Source organism: Sceloporus undulatus, chromosome 7, assembly GCF_019175285.1.
Source record: "Sceloporus undulatus isolate JIND9_A2432 ecotype Alabama chromosome 7, SceUnd_v1.1, whole genome shotgun sequence".
Lineage (NCBI taxonomy): Eukaryota > Metazoa > Chordata > Lepidosauria > Squamata > Phrynosomatidae > Sceloporus > Sceloporus undulatus.
In genome coordinates, this window is record NC_056528.1 from 19,779,269 (window position 1) to 19,799,469 (window position 20,201).

At 44.5% G+C, this 20,201-nt stretch overlaps 1 protein-coding gene across 1 annotated transcript in view; it reads right to left on the bottom strand.

Annotated features, from left to right (window-relative positions):
* Window positions 1-20,201, bottom strand: part of GPSM1 (G protein signaling modulator 1) — a 77,014-nt gene that overhangs the window by 1,408 nt on the left and 55,405 nt on the right. The window contains exons 12-13 of the mRNA XM_042478318.1: window positions 4,981-5,143; window positions 177-385 (exon numbers count right to left, since the gene is read on the bottom strand). Coding sequence (XP_042334252.1) covers window positions 177-385; window positions 4,981-5,143 — 372 coding nt within the window. The remainder of the gene's footprint in view (window positions 1-176; window positions 386-4,980; window positions 5,144-20,201) is intronic.

Sequence of the window (20,201 nt, forward strand, 5' to 3'; positions counted from 1 at the left end):
TCTTTCTGTTCTCTAATAGCCTGGGTTCCAAAGCTGTCGGCAATAAAAATCCAGAGATTAATAACCCCCCCCCCCCCATTACCACCAGTCCCAAACATGCCCTGTGCCAGCACCTGAATTTTAGCTCCAGCTATCCCAAGAGTTTGGCAGTGAAGAGTAGCTTGCGATCAACACACCTGGCACTTCATGAGCATGTTGAAGAACTCGTCGCCTGGCTCCTGGGAGTCCCCTTCCATGCGGAGATGACCCAAGTTGTTGTGCGTAATGCGGAGGCCAGGCAGGTTCCCGACGCTGGCACGCTGGTCGTCGAGCCTCCGGCTCTGGGAGCTGGCGATGAGGTCAAAGAGCTCCTCCGTCTGTGGGGAGGCCATGGATGAGGACTGAGCTGGAGGACAAACAGAGTCACAGTCTTAATTCATTTGGGGACCTGCATCCAGATACAGAGCTGAACCGATTTGCAACATCCCTATTCAGAGCAAAAAGCTGCTGTGACATTAGCACATAGAAGAATCAGCAAAGTGATAGTGATGTCGAAGGCTTTCATGGCTGGGATCCATAGTTTTTTGTGGGTCTTTCGGGCTATGTGGCCTTGTTCTAGAATAATGTATTCCTGACGTTTCACCTGCATCTGTGGCTGGCATCTTCAGAGCTCTGAAGGACACCAGCCACAGATGAGGGCGAAACGTCAAGAATCCATTTTTCCAGAATACGCCCACATAGCCCAGGAAACCCCTCCACACAAAAAAATGATAGTTGCGTATTCAAACTGTTGGGCATCAGTCCCAATGCACAATAGGTGCGGATGTGTATCAGGCACTCTTGCACCTTTGCAATTCACTCACAGGATGTCTTAGCGCCTCTGCTACGTAGCTAAATATACATAAAGTTCTGTAATACAGATGGTGACAGAGAGTCGCAGCCATAATCTGTTATAGCACACTACAAGAGCCTTTACTATTTTTTAGAGCACACAGTTACACAGAGCTAGTGTGGTGTAGCAGTTTGAGTGCTGGAATACAACTGGAGACCAGGGTTCAGATCCTGCCTTTGCCATGGAAACCCACTGGGTGACATTGGGCAAGTCACATTCTCTCAGCACCAGAGAATGGCAATGGCAAACCCCCTCTGAAGAAACCTGCCAAGAAATCCCCGTGATAAGATTGCCTTCGGGTCTCCATAAGTCAGAAATGACTTGGAGGCACACAATAACAACTACAAACATAATGATGTGGCAGAAGTCATTCGTGTAGAAGATATGGGGATATGGCTGCATGCTGTTTTTTAAAGGAGGGGTTTGAAAATTTCAGGGAGGCTAGCATTGTCAAAAGGGATCAGCCAAGGCAGTTTACATTCTTTAAGGGTATGTCTTGCCAATACCTGATGCTGGAGGCAATGAACCAAGGAGACTTTCCATCACTTATATGCCCTGCCAGTGGCAGGCTTTCCGGAGTCTTGCTCAGATGCAGTTGGGAACAGACCTTTGCTCTGGCAGGACTGGCATGTTCTTTTGCCAGTGATGGAAAAAAAGAGGCTCCTGTCCGTGTTCAGAATCAAAACAATGGCTTAGAAAACTCTTTCACTCCCAAAGCTCAAACAAAGCATTTCAGAACTGAAAATTATGAAGGAAACAAAAACTGGGGAGCACTCTGTATAATCGGCAGAAAACAGAAGACCCATCCCAAGGTGTTTGATGAATGATTTATGAACAAAAAACCCAATGCATTTTCCTTCAGCCTGGTTGCATCAAAAGGTCCTTGAATATTCTCCAGAACCCCTACATTTTTCTCTCTCCTGACCATCTGCTGACATAACAAAAAGCTCTTTAGCCTTACGTTCTGCCCTCCCCCCAATAAACCGAGTAAGAGCTTAAGCTCCAGAAATTGTTGAAGTTAAATTTCAAACAGGCCATAGGCCGTGCACAAATATAATAAAAGTATCTTACACTGGGGCATTATGCATTGTTTTGTTGTGCATTTATATTGTTGCCTCTTTCTATGATTTCATTATCGCCTTTGAGAGCAGATACAGGCTAAAACACATAGAGCTTTTTCTTAATGAATCATTCATCCACTGAGCACCTTGAGACATGTCTCCTGTTTTTCTGCTGAGAATTATGAAGCCCACTGGCAGAAAGCAAATTTCTGCCAATGTATTTATGCTGCATCTCTGCCAATGTACTTATACAGTAGCTGGTTTCAAGCACCTGGGGAAGAGAGACAAACCTCTATCTCCTCAAGGCTGCTCTTTTCCTCTACGATTGTGGTCAAAAGCAGCTAGAACCCACAAAAGTGTAGCATTTGCAAGGACAGAATTGTGCCCCGGAGCCACCCAGCTACTCAGAGCAGGAGGCACTGCAGAAGGAGTGCCTTCTGCAATGGCCCCAAAAACAACATAGCTTGGTGACAATTCTAGCTTTGGTGAGGCTATTATGGTCATTTGCTTGATTGGAAAAAGGTCACTTACAAAGGCTGAGAAGGAAAATTGGCCAAATGTTTTTTTTCATCATCTGGCAAGAAGAAACTCTGAAAGGCTGGCTTGCTGTTTCAAGTCTTCCAGAGCAAACCTGCTGAGCAGCTCAGCTCTATGGAGGAAACCCAAAACTTCATGACAGCTGGGTCTGGTTGGAAAACCTAGTGGGAATCTCAACTTAAGAGAGTGTGGTGGACGACTGGGAAAGAACTTAGGAAAGTGGCATTTTTGGATGCCAGCTCCCAGAATCCCCAGCACTGGCTGGAGGATTCTGGGACCGGTAAACCAAAGATATATCTGAATTGAAGGCTTGGTACCCATCAGCAATGGATTTGGCATTCAGTGCCATAAAAACCCACTTCATTCAGATGATGAGAAAATACTTTGCCAATTTTCCTTCTCTGCCTTTGGAAACAATATATTTCCAATTAAATGACCATAATTACTTCACCAAAGCTAGAATTGCGATATAACGCTAGTGTCACCCCCAGATACAGCATTCATTCTAAGTGGAGTGTTCATGCCACTTCCTTTTCACAACACACATTTTTGTTGTGCGTTGGCGTTTGCAGTCAATCTTAGGAGGATAGAGTGGGCCTTTGGTATCTTCTGGGGTTCGGTTCTGGATATCTCTCCGTAGATACCAAAATCTGTGGATGTTCTAGTCTCATTAAATATAATGGCATAGTAAAATGATGTCCCTGATATACAAATGGCTAAATCATGGTTTGCTTTTTGGAATTTATACTTCTTGGAATATTTTCTTGTATCCAGGGACCAAAAATCTGAGGATATGGAGGGCTGACTGTACAAGCCTCTCAGGCTATATCCTAATACTGACAGTTCCCTTTGGCAACATGGGGTAGAGGACTCAAAAGCAGGACAGAAGAGGACATGGGTGCCTTTTGGCTATTCCCCCATCCTACCTTGGGCTACATCTGTACTTGGAGAGATTCCTGGGGCATACTGTCACTCTGCATTGATTCTAACCTCTTGCTTTCAAAGCCCCTGGCCCAAATAGGAGCAGGGAAGGGAGTTGGCAGCATTGGTGCTCACTGCCCCTTCCCAGATCTGGTCTCTGTCATCTTAACCTAGCTGACACCTGGCACAGGGAGAAGAACTGCTTGGTAAAGGTTCACTGGAATGAACCAGATCTACCCAAGGAGGCTCCTGAATTGGAGACAAACATGATCTTTGGGAAGAAGCAACACTGGTTCTTGAGCTATTTTTAGGAGAGAAAGAGAGAGACGGAAAAGGGCCCCCGTGCCCCGGAGGCCCATCTGCACTCCTTGTCATAACACAGCCTGACCTTTTCAGCACAGCTTCATGCCCGCTTTACAGTTTTGCTGTTCCCTTGGCGGTTGTCTTGCGTCTCTTGTGTTTGCCTTTTGTGACTGTGCCAGGGTTTGCTCTCTTTTACATTGGTTAATCTGCAACCTCCCCACCCAGCTTAAGAAAGATTTTGATTTAAGGGAGGTATGTGTGTGTGATTTATTGCTTTGCTGTCTGAGAGAACAACCCACTAAATGGTCTCTAAGGAGGTGGCAGCTTCCTTCGGTGGCCCTCGGGTGCTACCCATCAAATCTTTTCCAAGGTTGGCTCATGCCACCGGCCTCCTTCAGCAACCTTTTGGCAGCATATCTCAGAGGCTAATGATGCATCATAGATTGGGGACGGCTGCCTTTTGAATTGCACAATGTGGCAACATTGGGCTCGGGGAAACAGCAGCTGCCCACCCACCCACACTGCCAGCTGGGGAACTGTTGGTACACAACTGGAAGCCAGGAGCCTTGCTGGGAACACGTAGGACTCGCTTTTGTTTCAACATTTTTTTAGAGCAAGCCAGCAAACAAACATAAGCACCCTCAACACATCCAGAAATCCTATCTCCTTTACCAAGCCAATGGGAAGAACAAAAAGAAATGAGATGGAAGCGCACAGACAAAAAATAATCACCACAAAGGCTGGGGATGGGGGCGAACAGATGCAAAGCTGCAGAAGCGTAACCCTAAGAAGACCATGGAACTGAGGGCTATATATTATTGTACATGGCACGCTTTCCAAAAAAAGGAACTATCTCATAGTCATAGTGAGTTTGATGGTGCCAGTTTCAACCATGTGGACTTCTTAGTGGATGGGGCTGAATGCTGGGTGGAACATTTTCCAAAGCTGTAGTTTTTAGTGGAAAAAAGTCTACTCTATTTGTCTGTTTGTCCATAGTTGTCTGGGTTATTGTACTCCAAATACTGTCACTGTATCCACCAGTTCTGCATCCACAGATTCAACCATCCATGGTTTGAAATTATCCACTTAGCCCCTCCTGACAAAACCAGAAGCGATTGGAAAGTCACTTTCATTAAAAAAAAAAAAATCTCTGCTTCACTTTACTAATGCCCCTGTCTCCAACGCTGGGTGCTGGGAGTTACATATAGTGCTTTGGGGACACATGGAACCTGCAGGGCAGAGCAGAGCTTAGTAAATACAGATCTGAAAGCCGCTGGGCAAACTTACAGATGCTCTCTTCCAAGGCAGGCACTGAGGTGTCAGCAGTTTCCTCCGTCTCCTTCTGGCTCTCTTCCAAAGTGCAGCGTTGGTCGTCCATTCGGTTACTCTGGAATTTGCTCAGCAGGTCAAAGAAGCACTCCTCCTCTGAAGGGGCCCGCTTGATTTTCTGCTATGGAAACAACAAGAACATGCATCTCTTACCTTTACTGGGCCACAATTCTACATCACAGACATAGCTGGAACATCTTCTGACCCAACTCTCAAAGCCTACCTTCAAAGCAAGTATCTGCCCCAAATGATGTTCTCCTGGTGATCAGGGCACTGCAGGATGTGCCCTTTCTGCTCCACTCCGATCACCAGGAGAACAGGTCTCCATCACTATTAAGGTAGGTTTGGGGGAGTATTTCTTATCTTGGCAACTGTGCCACTATCATAAACATGAATACCAAACAGTTATGAATATCATCATGAAAAGGAAATTTGTAGCACCTTTGCGATTGAGCGAAAGGAAGTTGTAGGATAAGCTTTCGTAGACTTGGTCTTCTTCCTGAGATGCATGAAGGAAACTGGTGCCCAGGAAGGACCTTTATAAGCAGACTATGGGGGGAAATGGGTGGGCTGGAAGAGGCTGCTTGAAGCTACGTGAAGATGGATTGGGGCCATGGCAAACAAATGCTGCAAACCCAATCTGCCTTGAAGTCAGTGGAAAAAGGAGCAGCAAGATCCACTCCTTTTTTGGCAAGGGAAAAGATAGCTTTTTCATCTCGCCACAGCCCCATGGCAGCTTCAAGATGCTCAGGTGGCATGTGGGGTATAAATGCATCATCAGAGCATGCAGTGTGTAAACGCCACACTCTGGTGATGCCCTGAAGGTGTCTTTTACGGACCGTCTGTTCTGGCCCTGCGTTTTGCATTTCTACGGCTGTTCATACAGTCTGATGATAAGGATCCTTCCTGGGCACCAGATCACTCCATACATCTGGGGAAGTAGACCAAATTTACAAAATCTTTCGCTCAGTCTCAAAAGTGGTACATGATCTTTGCATGCTGGTATTGCAGGTTAAAATGGCTAAGTGACAAACGTGTAAGTCTAGCTCAACAGGATGCCAGAAGTTCACCTCTAGTTTTGGGAGAAAAGTATTGTTTGATATTAGAGTAGCCAGTGGTTTGAATGTAGGTTGTGGACTCAGGAGATTGGGGTTCAATTCCCCACTCAACCATGAAAACCCATTGGGTGACTTTAGGCAAGTCACACACTCTCAGCCTCAGAAAACCCAGAAAGAATTTGGGTCACCATAAGTCGGAGACGGCTTGAATGCACACAACAACCACAAAGACAGATAGACCATGTTTACTGCAGCCACAGACTGGAATATATGCCACAAAAGTTTCAAAGGAACAAACAGCAAGAGGTAAAAAAAATGGGCCATCTATACAATTACATGCTTAATAAAACACTGGGAGTCTTGAGTTTCCCTACTCTTAACCTGTACCGAAATGGAGAAAAACCTGCCCGCTCTTTGAGAAATGAAGGGCGAGGAATCTCTAAGGCAATAGGACACTATATATATATATTTGCAAAAGAGTTTCCAGAAAGGACAGTTTACAGAGGAAAGATGAATGGTTCTCTGTAATACTTTTTTATATATTAAAGAATACAGAGTGGCATTGCAACTTATTGCAAAGATAAATTGCTACTTCCAGGCAAGGCAATACATATCTCATGCCTGCCCTCCCCCCAGAAAAAAGGTTGCGTGGAAAGATTACAGATCTCAAAAACCGCCTTGGAGGGCTACATATGGCCTCAATTCACTCATCCCAATGTAAACCATCTCCCTTGCCCCCAGATGCTATGTTCTTTTCAAAACAAGGCCTTGGAAATACTTTGCATGGAGCCCTAATTTCCAGACTCTCAGAGAGCAGCTCTTGGGGCCTGTTTGACTAATTACTTGTATAATTACTTGCAATGAAAGCACCTTCCTTAAAGGTCTTTTGCATAAAGAGAGGGCAAAGGGAGTCCTTAGTTTTAACACTTTAGCAAATCTGAGGAAGCTATACAAGCTAAATTTATTTAGAAGCCCTCCTGCATTCCACTTTAAGATCTTTAAGCAGGACCTTGACAACGTGAAACTTTTCTTTTAACTACCAAACGCAAATGTGTGCTTTTAAAAGATTGTTCCAGCCATCTGCTAATTGGGAAATAGTTCCTAAAAAGGCAATTGAGAACAAACACATCAAAACAGTCAAAGGTTTTCCTGTAGCTTGGATCAAACATTGATCAGAATGGAGACTGCAGTCAAGAAATAAGACTCGGAATGGGAAGGGCAGTGATGAAAGAACCAGATAAGATCCTAAAGGGTAAAGATGTATAACTGAGTACTAAAGTCAAAATCATCCAAGCCATTGTATTCTCCATCACCATGGATGGATGTGAGAGGTGGACAGTGAAGAAAGCAGATGAGGAGAAAATCAACTCTTTTGCGCTGTGGTGCTGGAGAAGAGTGCGGAGGATAGTGTGGCGGCCAAAAGGACAAACAAAAATGGGTCCTTGAACAGATCAAGCCTGAAATCTCATTGGAAGCCAAGATGATTGAATTGAGGCTGTCCTACTTTGGACACACCATGAGAAGGCAAGACTTACTGGAAAAGGCAATACTGTAATGGTAGGAAAAGTAGAGAAACAGAAAGAGTGGAAGACTGCACTCAAGATGGATAGACTCAATCGGAGAAGTCACAGGTATGGATTTGCAGGACGTGAGACATCTCCAAGACTCCTCTGTCCTCCACTATTGGAGGACAAAGGAGTCTTGGAGATGTCTCATCCACAGGGCCACCATGAGTCAGGGATGACTTGAGAGTAGCGAACAACAACAATTCACAGACTGAAATGATGCACTACTCAAATTTGGCCTCTCCAGAGGGCCAGACATTTACAATTGACCTTTAGGAGCAGTATTTTAAAGTTAAAGCAGGGGGAGTTTCTGCTTGGTGGCGGTTCAGTCAATTCTTTTAGTCTCATCTAGTTTTTTCCAGGTCTGCTGGAAGGGGTCAATAAGGGACCAAAGGGCCATGCAAAACTTTACCAAAGGTCACATGCTTCCCAATCCAGCTTCAAATGGAAAGGGTTGAAGGAGCAGGTATCCTCTTGACAGCAAAACCAAGCACCACCAATTTTGGCTACATCCATGTTGCAAAAATAATTCAACTAGACACCACTTTAATGGCTGTGGCTTACTGCTATTCTCAGAACTGTAGTTGTGTGTGACGTTTAGCCTTCTCTGTCAGAGAGCTCTGATGCCACAAGCAAACTACAAATCCCAGCATTCCATAGCACTGAACCATGACAGTTCAAGCAGTGCCAAACTGGATTATTTCTGCAGTGCAGCTGCAGCTCTCCTTTTCCGCCAACCCCACACAACCTCTGTGCGCCTTGGGCTTTAAGTGCCCTTGCTGTTTCCTGACTTCACCACAGGCATAGCCTATCAGTGAATTTTTATTTTTATTCATTTGGTTTTTAAAAAAGCAGCAACTGGAGACTGCCATTACAATTACATCTCTTCCAGAAAGTGAGGCCCAAATAAGCACCTTTCACCAGAAAGCATGATTGTTTTTATATGGGTTTGCCTGTGCAAAAGGAGAAAGGGAGAGGTTTGTCTGTTATATACTCCCTGCCAAGGTCAGGCTTGAACCCAACACTCATAGTCCCAACACTCAAACCTATTTTAGTCGAAAGGGAACCTCTTTATACCAAAGAACCAAATTCAATTCCAGGAAAGTTCTTGGGTCTACACTCCAGGGGTGGGTGGCCTGAAAGAGAAGGAGTCATGGCCACAAATAGCAGAATACCCCCCAACCCACCCACAACAAATGCTCTTGACAGTCAGGAACTAGACTTTAGGAACTGCAAATCAGAACAGAGATTAAAAAAGAAAACCCTGGAGAAAAGAATGTCTTCTAGGGAGGAGGGCTGGATTTGGGCCCAAAGCTTAAGGTTCTCCACCCCTGACTTCACATATTTTAATGATGGCCAATTTAAGGGAGAATCTGTGTGACTTTCACATGATTTTTGGCTTGCTATAGCCAAAATCTTGGGAGCCAGCACTGGTCCCATCCAGTGGTTTGAATGTTGTACTACAACTCTGGAGACTGGGGTTTGAATCCCCATTCAGTCATGGAAATCCACCTTGGGCAAGTCACACACTCTCAGCCTCAGGGGAAGGCAATGGAAAATCCCCTCTGAACAAAGCTTGCAAAGAAAACTCCATGAAAAGTTTGCCTTAGGATTGCCGAAAGGTAGAAATGACTTGAAGGCACCCAACACACACATACACACACAAAATTTTGCTGAAGATAATCTGGCTCCTTCTTCCTATAGAAGAACTATAGAAAAGGGCATAAATCAAGTCGATGATGATGATGATGATGAAGATGAAGATGATTCTTCAAACCTCTTCAAAATCATCCTTCAGAGGGAGTGATCCCATACAAGGAACTTTGCACCAACAATTTGGCACAGCAACCAAGGGAAAACTCAAGATGGCACAGGGTTAATGCTGTGGTTTGTTAGAGAGGGAAAATAATTCATCTCCTCCTTAGCAATCTGACAAGAGACACAAACCTGGCATCTATTTAGGGCAGCATCCAAATTAGCAATCCAGGCCTGAGCAGCCTGAAAAGCAGATCAGGAGTAGATCTTTCTCCTTCTCACCAACCGAATGGCCATCTGCTGAGAAAGGCAGATGCCTCTCCAAATGCTACCAAAGCACAATGGTGCCAACTATGGTTCTTATTGAACCAGTTTGCAAGACCTAAATCTGCACCATTAATGGGGACTGAACCTGCTCTTTTTAAGATGACATATCATCATCATCATCATCATCATCATCATCATCATTGATTTGTATGGTAGATAAGACATAAAGTGAAAAGTAGAGGATGAAAAGGAAAGGAGGAGAAAGGTTAAGGTGGGGGGAAACTATTCAGTTCAAGATTTCACACAGTTAAGGCCATTTGTTGTTGCTGTGCACCTTCAAGTTGTTTCCAACTTATAACAACCCTCAGGTTGTTATAAGGGGGGTTCTTGGCAAGATTTATTCAGAGTGGTTTGCATTTGCATTCCTCTAAGGCTGAGACAGTGTGACCCACCAAAGGTCACTTAGCACATTTCTGAACCAAGCAGTCACAGTCGGACACTCACACCATTACACCATGCTGGAAGGCCATTTATGAAGCCACAAGTCCTAAGCCAAAATGCCAGCCAAGTTATTATTTTGCTCCTGGAAAGACCTGGAAAATGTCAAACAAAGAAGCGTGAGAGTTTGCTTAGACACCTGGGCAAATCCTTCCCAACCGATGACATAAAGAGCAAGTTACACATTACACAGAACAAGCCGGCAGAATCCGAACTACAAATGCAGAGCGGTTTGGGGTTTGCGTTGGTTTGGAAACCTGTTTGCTTTCCCATGACCGACGCTCCGTTCAAGAAACAAACTGGTTGACCCATGTGTCCTCAATTTCTACATGCCATGAGCTTTAAAAACAAACAAACCTGGGAAGATCTGATAAGTGCCACTTCCTAAATGATCTTTGCATTTTGCAAGGTAGGGGAGAAAAACAGGTGATGGATAGTTTGGGAGCTGTCTTATAGGGGTGCCGCAGTGGCAACATTTGTGAGCTTAAAGAGAGAAAAGGCTCATTTTGGGCATTTCCAGCATGGCATCTGAGCATTGGACTTAGACTGGAGACCAGGGTTCGAATCCCGGCTTGGCCATGAAACCCACTGGGTGACCTTGGACAAGTCACACACTCTCAGCCTCAGAGGATGGCAGTGGCAAACCTCCGAACAAATCTTGCCAAGAAATCCCCATGATAGGTCACTATAAGTTGGAAATGACTTGAAGGCACATAACAACTATTATCCTGGCTACACCTCATCCGTATCCTGGCTATCAGGCTTCTCCTGGAATGAGAAAAACCTGTTTGCTTTCCTCCATTATCTCCAAATATTTTGCATGAAAACAACAGAAAGGTCACCGAAGAGAAAGCGCCTTTTGTGATCAATCGGTTGCATAACACCTTCCCCCAAGCATTATTGGCCATCATTCATTCAGCAAACGCCTTTTATGTGGGAAGATGCGAGATCAGAGGGAGAGATTCCACATTCATGTCGGATGAATTATTTTAACTGTGTTGTGTCAAGACCCAGGGACACATGACTGTTGCTGTTTTCTGTCACAAGCCCTCTGATGCAAAGCCGGCTGGGTTGTGTGTATGTGTGTGTGTGTGTGTCTGAGGACATCTGATTTGTGCAAGGCCTTTAAAGTCATTGCGCTCCTTACAATCATTTGCACACAAGCAAAGTTAAGCGTCAGTTGTGTACTTTGTAAGATAAGCGGAAAGGTCTTTTGTGCCAAATGGGTCTTTGAGGGCAATCTCTCCTCCAGATGTCTTTTACGTGGCAAGAAACGGTGCAAATTTGGGTGTGGTAGAACCGTAGCCGGGGTTGTTTAAACTTCCACATGTTTCTGTCTACTGGGTGTGCTTTTGTGGGATTTGGAGAAACATCTCCGTCTTTATCAGCAGGTGGCCATTCACTTGCCAGATAGAAGGCATCTGGCTCATTTCAAACTGCAGGTATACCTCAGTTTATGAAGTAGGAGCGTTTCTTGGCATCATTTCTTTTAACACAAAACTGGGTACTAGAGGTAAAAATAACATGGAAAGAACAGGGATCGCTTCTTCACCACAATAAAGTACAGGTGGCCCACCATATCCATAGATTCTTCATCCATGGATGCAAGCATCCAATGGCTTGAAAATGTTGGGGGGAAATTCTATAAAGAAACCTTAATTTTGCCATTTTATACAAGGGACACCTTTGTATTTTATGGGACGAGCACCATGGCTTTTGGTATTCCCAGAGGGTCCTGGAACCAAACCCCAGCAGATGCCAAGGGCCCAGTGTAGTTCAACATGCTTCAGCAAACTTTTTGTTCAAGGATAACCATATTCATTGTTACTGCATCCACACTGTTAGGGAATACTGTCAGGTAAAACATCTTGAATCAACCTCTTGAAAGCAGCTTCCAAAATGCATCCAGAAATGACTTTTACTTTCCTGGATTTCTTTCACCAGCATGCTCCATGTTTTCCCAAGTTCCTCCGAAACCCAAGGAGCTGGAAACAGGTGAATACATAGAAACCTGAGCAAAAGTGACGGGGAAGTTTAACCATTGCTCCTTCCCTCCCTCTGCACTCCAGAAAGAATGCAGTTTGACATCGCTTTAACTGCTGTGGCTCAATGCTATAGAATCTAGGGATTTGTAGCTTGTTGTGGCCCCAGAGCTCTCTGACAGAGAAGGCTACATAACTCACAAAACTACACATGATCCCCAAATCCCATGGCAATTCAAGCAGTGCCAAACTGCATTGTTTCTATAGTGCAGATGCAGCCTGCCATGAGAAAAATCAGACCCCTTACCTCAACTGCTAGCTGCATTTCAAGGGCAGGTTTCCAGGGGTGATAATGGATTTATTTTTTTGCAGGCAGACAAGGACTTGGATACAGAAGAAGACAGAGAAAAAGAGCTCTTTCCTTTCCAGCTGATTGCCTTCCTCTTAAGCTATTATTTACATTACCAAAAAAAATGTAAGTGAATAGTATAGAACAGAATTTAATGCCATGCCTAGATTGGCCCTGACATTTTCAGGAATGCAAACAGTGCCGATCCAGATAATACTCGACACTTCATCCTTTGTGCACAAGCTAAAAGAATACACCCACTTCTGCCCACAATGAACAGTACAACTAAATGTGAATCCCACCCAAGCATCATTTTTCCTTCCGTGACAAACATGCTTGGCAATTTTGATCCAAATGGCCAAAACCTGTACAAATTGTCGCCAAATGACTCTCTAGCCCAGGGTAGACAACTGTGGCCCTGCAAGTGAAGGTGGACTACAACTCTCCAACAGTCCCAGACAGCATTGCCAAAAGTGAGGGATGCTTGGAGTTATAGTTCCACAACATCCAGAGGGCCATGTTTTCCCAACTGTGTTCTAGGGTCTCATTCTGTAACCAGAGTGGCACTGTAAGGCAAGATTGGGCACTGCCCACCTAACACCAAACAGTCTGAGAAATCAGCAAGATGGCAGTGATGCAAGGTGCACCTAGCCACCATTGAAGACTGGTGATGTCCTGAAATATATCACAGGGTGGTCAGAGAGGGATTCGTCTTGCCTTCCTTTGCCACCTTGCAATGCATTTCAGGATACTGCTGGTCAAGAAACCCCCAGTTGGGTTGCCTACGTTGGAAATGACAAAATGGCACGCAACAGCAACAAATACACATTTCCATTTATGGAGGAGGCACCAATACAGGAGTTGGAGTCAAAGGGGGCATTCACCATTCACAAGGAGATGTGGATCGCTGCACTGATGCATATCGGGATCATTCTTCCCAATATGTTTTGGGTTTGCAAATCTCTCCAAGTCATTTTAACCCTTGTGTTATTCACACGTGCCATCGTTTTGGGACAAAATGGAGCTGCCTCCATTCCCTTGAACGATACAGAGCGATCCGAATCAATTCGGAAGCATATTCACACTGCTGAAGATGTGGAAAACAAACAGGTTAAGTGGGCTTTTTTGGTAGTCACCCCAAACTGCACTGAGTGCTTTCTGGGTGAGCGTGAAGACCAAGGAAATAACCCCGATTCATCCTGGATTATTTTTGTAGTGTGAATGAGGCCAAAGGTTAGCATCCCAATTTCATACACTGACAGTAACAACCACCTAGCAGCTACGAAAAGATGGCCTCAAAATCACATTTAAATAAATATTGTGATGCATGCCCTGACATCTAGCCAAGCTTTTTATAGCGGCCCTTGTTTTCCTCAGCCAGCTTCAATAAACCTTAACCACAGATAGTTAAAACCACTCTCCTCTATATACAGACTTCCTCCTCCAGAGACATCACCTGCTGGTTATAAATACGCTTTCCTAGCAGTAAAGGGTTTTTTACTTTCTCTCCCCCAATGTAGCCTCCTGCTGCCTCCGCAACATTTTAAAGTTAGCTCCTTGCCTTCTGGTGCAATAACATGTAGGAAAAAAAGAAATGCAAGTGGACATAAATGCCCAGGCTCTTGTCGCTTTGGTACTTTTCAGGGGGAAAAGAATCCTTCCTAAATAAGGTTAGTGTCAAGAAATCTAGAAGGATTCGGCACAGTATGGCTGCTAGGCTTAGATGTGCAGCTGGACATGATCTTGGAAGTAATGGCTGGAAACCCTTTTGGTGATGTACACCGGAGTAAGGCAATGCTATGCCTGCGTAAAGCACTTTTCTTTTACATACATATATGTGTGTGTGTGTGTGTGTTATTAATTTTCATATCTCCTGCCCATAAGGCAATGTAAGTAAGGCCTCCTCCCAGTAAGGCAATGTTATGCCAGTGTAAAGCACATATACATTTCATTTATATATGAAATGTAATTTTCTTATCTCCTCCCAATAAGGCACTGTAAGTAAGGCCTTATTATTCAGCTGATGGGGAGGAAATGCCTTGGGTTACCACACAGCCAATTTGTTATTGTTGTTGTTATTATTATAGTTTATTTTTATAGCACTGTAAATGTACACAGCGCTGTACATACAAATGATCAAATCAATAAAAATGAAACCTGCCAACAGCGTACAATCTACAAAATAAAACAATAGGTAATAATATAAAATAGAATTGGTTAAATAAGTAGGCAACAATTAAAAACAACATTTACTATCCAATAAAATATCAGATAGATAATTACACAGTGCCTGGGAACGCTTCTGTGAACAAGATATATCTATTGGCAGGTGTAACTAAACTCAAAATTGCTTTCAAATGTGAAATATGGAGGTCTTATTATCTTTCCATTAAAAAAATAGCCAATAGTGCACTTGGTTTCCACTCCCACTTGCAGACCTCTGTACACTTTGAAAGCCTGCTCTGGATGCTGCAAAACTCTCTGGAACAGGTTTTTGGAATCTTAGAGGGCTATACCAGGACGTTGGGAAGAAAGTTCTGAATCCATTGGTGTCCGATGCAGAATCATGCTATTAGATCTTGGGCATAAGAATGATTACAATTACATGGGTACTGTACTATAGTTTCAAATAATATTTAAGTTCAGTGTGTCTTCGAGTTGTTTCCAACTTAGGATGGCCCTAATTGTGGGTTTTTCTTGGCAAGATTTGTTCTGAGGAGGTTTGCCATTGCCTTTTCCTCAGGCTGAGAGAGTGTGACTTGCCTAAGTGGGTTTCGTGGCCGAGCTGGGAATGAAACCCTGGTCTCTAGAGTCCTAGTCCAACATTCAAACCACCCTGCCATGAAGACTCCTCTGCTCCATTTCTTTTTATCCAGGTGTCAGAGATGATGGCCAAGTCTTGTTCCGCCCCAGTGTACTCAAGTAAAGCCAGTGGTTTACTTTTCCCATAAGGATGAATGACAACACACCCTCTGGGAGAAAGCCAAGGGATGTGCCCAGGGCACAATGCCATTGTGTACATCTTGCCCTTGGTGTGCCTCCACTTGGAATGGGACCACTCAGAACCAGGCCTCATTGCCACCTGGATCTGCTGTCCTTCCCTAAGCTCCAAGACTAAAGCTGCATCTACATTGCAGAATTAATGCACTTTGACACCACTTTAACTACCATGGCTCAATGCTAGGGAATTTTGAGATTTGTAGTTTAGCCTTATGGTATGGCATAATGGTTTGAGCGTTGGACTACAACTGTGGAGTCCAGGGTTTGATTCCTTGCTTAGCCATGAAACCCACAGGGTGATCTTGGGAAAGTCACATGCTCTCAGCTTCAAGGGAAAGCAATGGCAAAGCCTCCTGTGAACAAAGCTTGCCAAGAAAACCTCGTGATAGGTGTGCCTTATGGTTGCCATACATTAGAAATGGCTTGTAGGCACAACAACAAGTCAGAGAGCTCTGATGCCTCAACAAACTACAAGTCCCAGGATTCCACAGGACGGAACCAGGATAGTTAAAGCAGTCTCAAACTGCTTTAATCCTGCAGTGCTCTTTGTTATAAGAACTTTTGAGAAAGTACATTCAGATATAATTTCCAGGCAACAATGGTTAGTAATGAGGAGGAACAGTTCAGCTAGGAAAGGATGCAGCAGTTTGCTTTTGCCCAAGCCTACTGGGAAGGGCAAAAGTCTACCCTCTCTTCTCCTTTCTTCCCCACTGAGTTAAATGAGTGCGAACTACTTTTGCATTCTTAACTCAGTTTGCACCAACTGATGTAAACTGAGGATGAAGGATGGGAGGGGAGAGAAAGCAGGGCATTTTAAAAGCAGCTGAAAAAATGGAATGGCAGAGGACTAAGCACAAAGTAAGAGACTTGGAGGGTATGCAACTTACTTCTTTACTATCTGGATTGCATTCTCTTCATCCATAAGAGTGTAACCACACTGACCAGCTAATGTGATGACATTTTAATTGCCTTGGCCCCATCCAAGAGAATCCTGGGATATCTAGTTTTGTGAGGGTCTTAGAATGATCCGCCAGACGCCTCTAATGTTAGAATTTAAGGGAGTGCACTATAGAACTCCAAGGATTTCCTGTTTTTGGAAGCCCCCTTGGGTCCCAGTTTGGGAGAAAGGTGGCACATAAATAAAATTATTTAATATATTTTATCTTCTTTAAACCATTTCATTGCCTTAAGGCTGGAATTGTTTTAATGTTTAACAAATAATGGTGGGGTTATACATAATTTCACAAATAAATAAGTCAATCAACCAGCAAAGGAGGCAAAAAAGGGTCCCGAGACGACTCCGTCTCTCAGCAAAACACCCCAAATCAGACAGTTAAACTATAAATGAGTGATGGACTGTCGGAAGATACATGCCAGGACTGAACAAACTTTGTTCCTTTGCATGTTATGAGAAGAAGAGACAGAAAGCAGACACTAGGAAAAGAAGCTGCAATGAGCCAAGAGACTGGTCAGCTTCAAAGGCTTTCTTATAAAATCTTGGAATAGTGATTTCTGTGAGAGAGGATGGACTACAACTCCCAGAATCCCCCTGCAGCCATAGCAACTACATACTCTCCAATCTGGCGGGGATAGTCCAGATTAATCTTCTGCCATCCCACTTTTCCAACTGCTTTTACAATGTCCCGGTTTCTCCCCTCTCACCTTCCCCTGTTGTTCTCAGCTTACTTCCACTGCTGCAAACTGAGTTCAGAGAGCAAAAATTAACTCAGGTCCAAAACATACTGCAGAAATAATCCATCTGGAGACCACTTTAAGTGTCCTGGCTCAGTGCTAGGCAGCTAAAGATTATTTCTGCAGTATGTTTTGGACCTCAGTTAACTCAGCAGAGAGAAAGGAGGAGAAGAAGAAGAATCTGGCCCTTTCCAGTAGATTCAGGCAAATGCAAACTGTTGCAACCTCTCCTGGCTTGTCTGTTCTCTTCCTCATGATCAACTCTTGTCATATTAACCATACCTTAGTGCTGTTTGGCCAAGGGTGCATCTACACCGTAGTAATAAAGCAGTTTGACACCACTTTAATTGTCATGACTCCATCCTACAGAATCTGAGGATTTGCAGTTTTGTGAGACACAAGCACTCTTTGACAGAGACTGCTCAAGACCTTGTAAAACTACAAATTCCAGGACCCCACAGAATAGAATGGAGCTACAGCGCTGAAAGTGGGTTCAAACTGCATCAGTTCTGCAGTTTAGATGCACCCCCAGTTTTTGCCAGTGGAACAGACTGGAGCTACAACACTTAAAGCGGTGTTGTGGCATAGTGGTCAGAGTGCTGGACTCCAACTCTGAAGACAAGCTTCAGTTCCCATTCAGCAATGGAAGCTCACTGGGGCACCATCACACTCAGCCTCAGAGGATGGCAATGGCAAACCCCCTCTGAACAAACATTGCCAAGAAAACCCCATAATGGGTTGCCATAAGCCAGAAACAACTTGAACGTACACCACACCAACACCAGCAACAAGAACAACAACCTGCATTATTTTGACAGTGTAGACGCACCCCCAGTTTCCCCCCAGTGAAATGGTGGCTATATAACAAGTCCTGATTCTTACCAACTCCAAGTCTCCTAGTCTACTCTGGAGATCTCAACAAATCCATCATCACTCTTATCAACATCTGGTGTGTTGTTGTTGTTTTTTTTGGGGGGGGGAGTTTGATGGTGGACTTTTCTCCTTGCTACACCACCACACTAGAAATAAATACCATGGACTTTGCATCAAAATAAACCCATGATGCCATGAATCACACCAACTTCTTTCTCTTAAAAGTGGCCACCTTTTGAATGGGGATATCAAGTCCAGATGTTCACCTGCTAAATCCCACATTTAAAGGGAAGAGCAGAAGGGGATGTCTTGCAAAAGAAAGTAGCTCCACTGCTTTACAAGTTTCCAAATATCTGAGCTATATTCATAAGAAGGAGCCATCATGGCACAGTGGTTAGCGCATTGGACTCCGACTCTGGAGACCAGGGTTTGATTCCCAGCTCGGCCATAGAAACCCACTGGGTGACCTTGGGCAAGTCACACTCTCTCAGCCTCTCTAGACAAATCTTGCCAAGAAAACCCCATGATAGGGTCACCTTAGGGCTGCCCTAAGTCAGAAATGACTTGAAGTGACTTGTAAGAAGTGATATACAAAATCACCTTACCAATAAGAAGTGATTTACCACTTATAAGATTTGTAAGTGCTATACAGTACAAGTGATTTGTAAGAAGCCCAACCAACTTCTATTTAGGCAGGCTATATAGTAAAACAGAGCTTCCAACAAATAAAGCTTCTCACTCTTAGGTGGCTGGGGAGCGTTAACAACACATATTTTCTATTTCAACAATTCTGATGGCCAATTAAAGTTTGCAGTAAATAAAAGTCAATTCCTGTTATAAGATAGATAGGTAGATAGATAGACAGAGAGACAGACAGACAGACAGACAGACAGACAGACAGACAGACGGCAATCCTCTTTATAGGGCATCAACTCAAATTTTGCAGTATATACATACATACATAAAATCTTTATGCAACCTAACTCTAAAAGATGTTTGCCAATCACCTGTACACAAACTGATCCCTTAAGCAAAGTCCATTGGCAAAATGATCCCTTTGCTATTTCCTCCGATCTGCTTTCCAATCCTGCCTTGGCAATACAGTACATCCCTATTTTCTTTTATGGGTTTCTCCAAGACTGATGGACAGCTAGGCTTCCCAAGAGCTTTGCAAACCGAGAGCAAGAGACAGCAGAGTTTGGCACTCTTGTCTTCGAGCCAAGAAGCAAGCATCAAGCCCAAACCTTTCCAAATTGGTGGATCCCAGCTGGATCAGGGCCCCCCTCCCCTGGATCCCTTCCTGGATTCCAGATCTTGGGGTCCCCTGGAAAGAGGGTCTTACTGTGGAAAGGACCTCTGGGGTTCCTGCCTTTGCATCCCTGGAGGTCTTCACAAGCATCCAAACTCAGCCGCAGCAGTGTCTGGACTGAGAGAGACTGATGCAAAGAAAGAGAAGGAAAAGGAGGCGGGTGGAGATTAGTCCTTAAAGCCACACTCCTCCCTTCCTCGGCTCTGAGGCTTCATCTCCACCCCTTCCAGACTTTGGACATGTGTCCATGCCTCCACACAAGCACACAAGACACGCGTTTGGGGAAGCCAGGCACTGACTGCGCACCACAGTGGCTGGGGCCTGCCTCCAGGTTGGGTCCAACTTATGGCCACCCTGCCCCAATTTTCCTTGGCAAGGTTTGTTCAGAGGTGTGAGTGTGTGCATGCCACCATGGCCTCCCTCTGAGGCTGAGAGAGCATGGCTTGGCCATGGTGACCCAGTGGGTTGCTATGGCTGAGCAAGGGTTCAAAGCCTGGTCTCCTAAAGTCCTAGTCCAACACCCAAACTGCTAAAGCATCCTAGGAACCCATCCTTAGGTTTATCGCTGCCTTTCTCTGAGTCTGAGAAAGCATGACTTGCCCAAGGCCACCCAATGGGTTTCGGTGGCCCAATGGGGATTGAAACCCTGATCTTAGTCCAAGCCCAACACCCAAACTGCTACACTCTTGGGACCCTTTGCTAGGGTTCTCTTGGGTTCTCCACTGCCTTCTCCAAAGGCTGAGAGAGTGGGACTTGCTTAAGGTCACCCAACAGGATTGCCTGGCCCAACACAGATTCAAACCCTGGTCTCCAGGGGCATAGTCTAACACA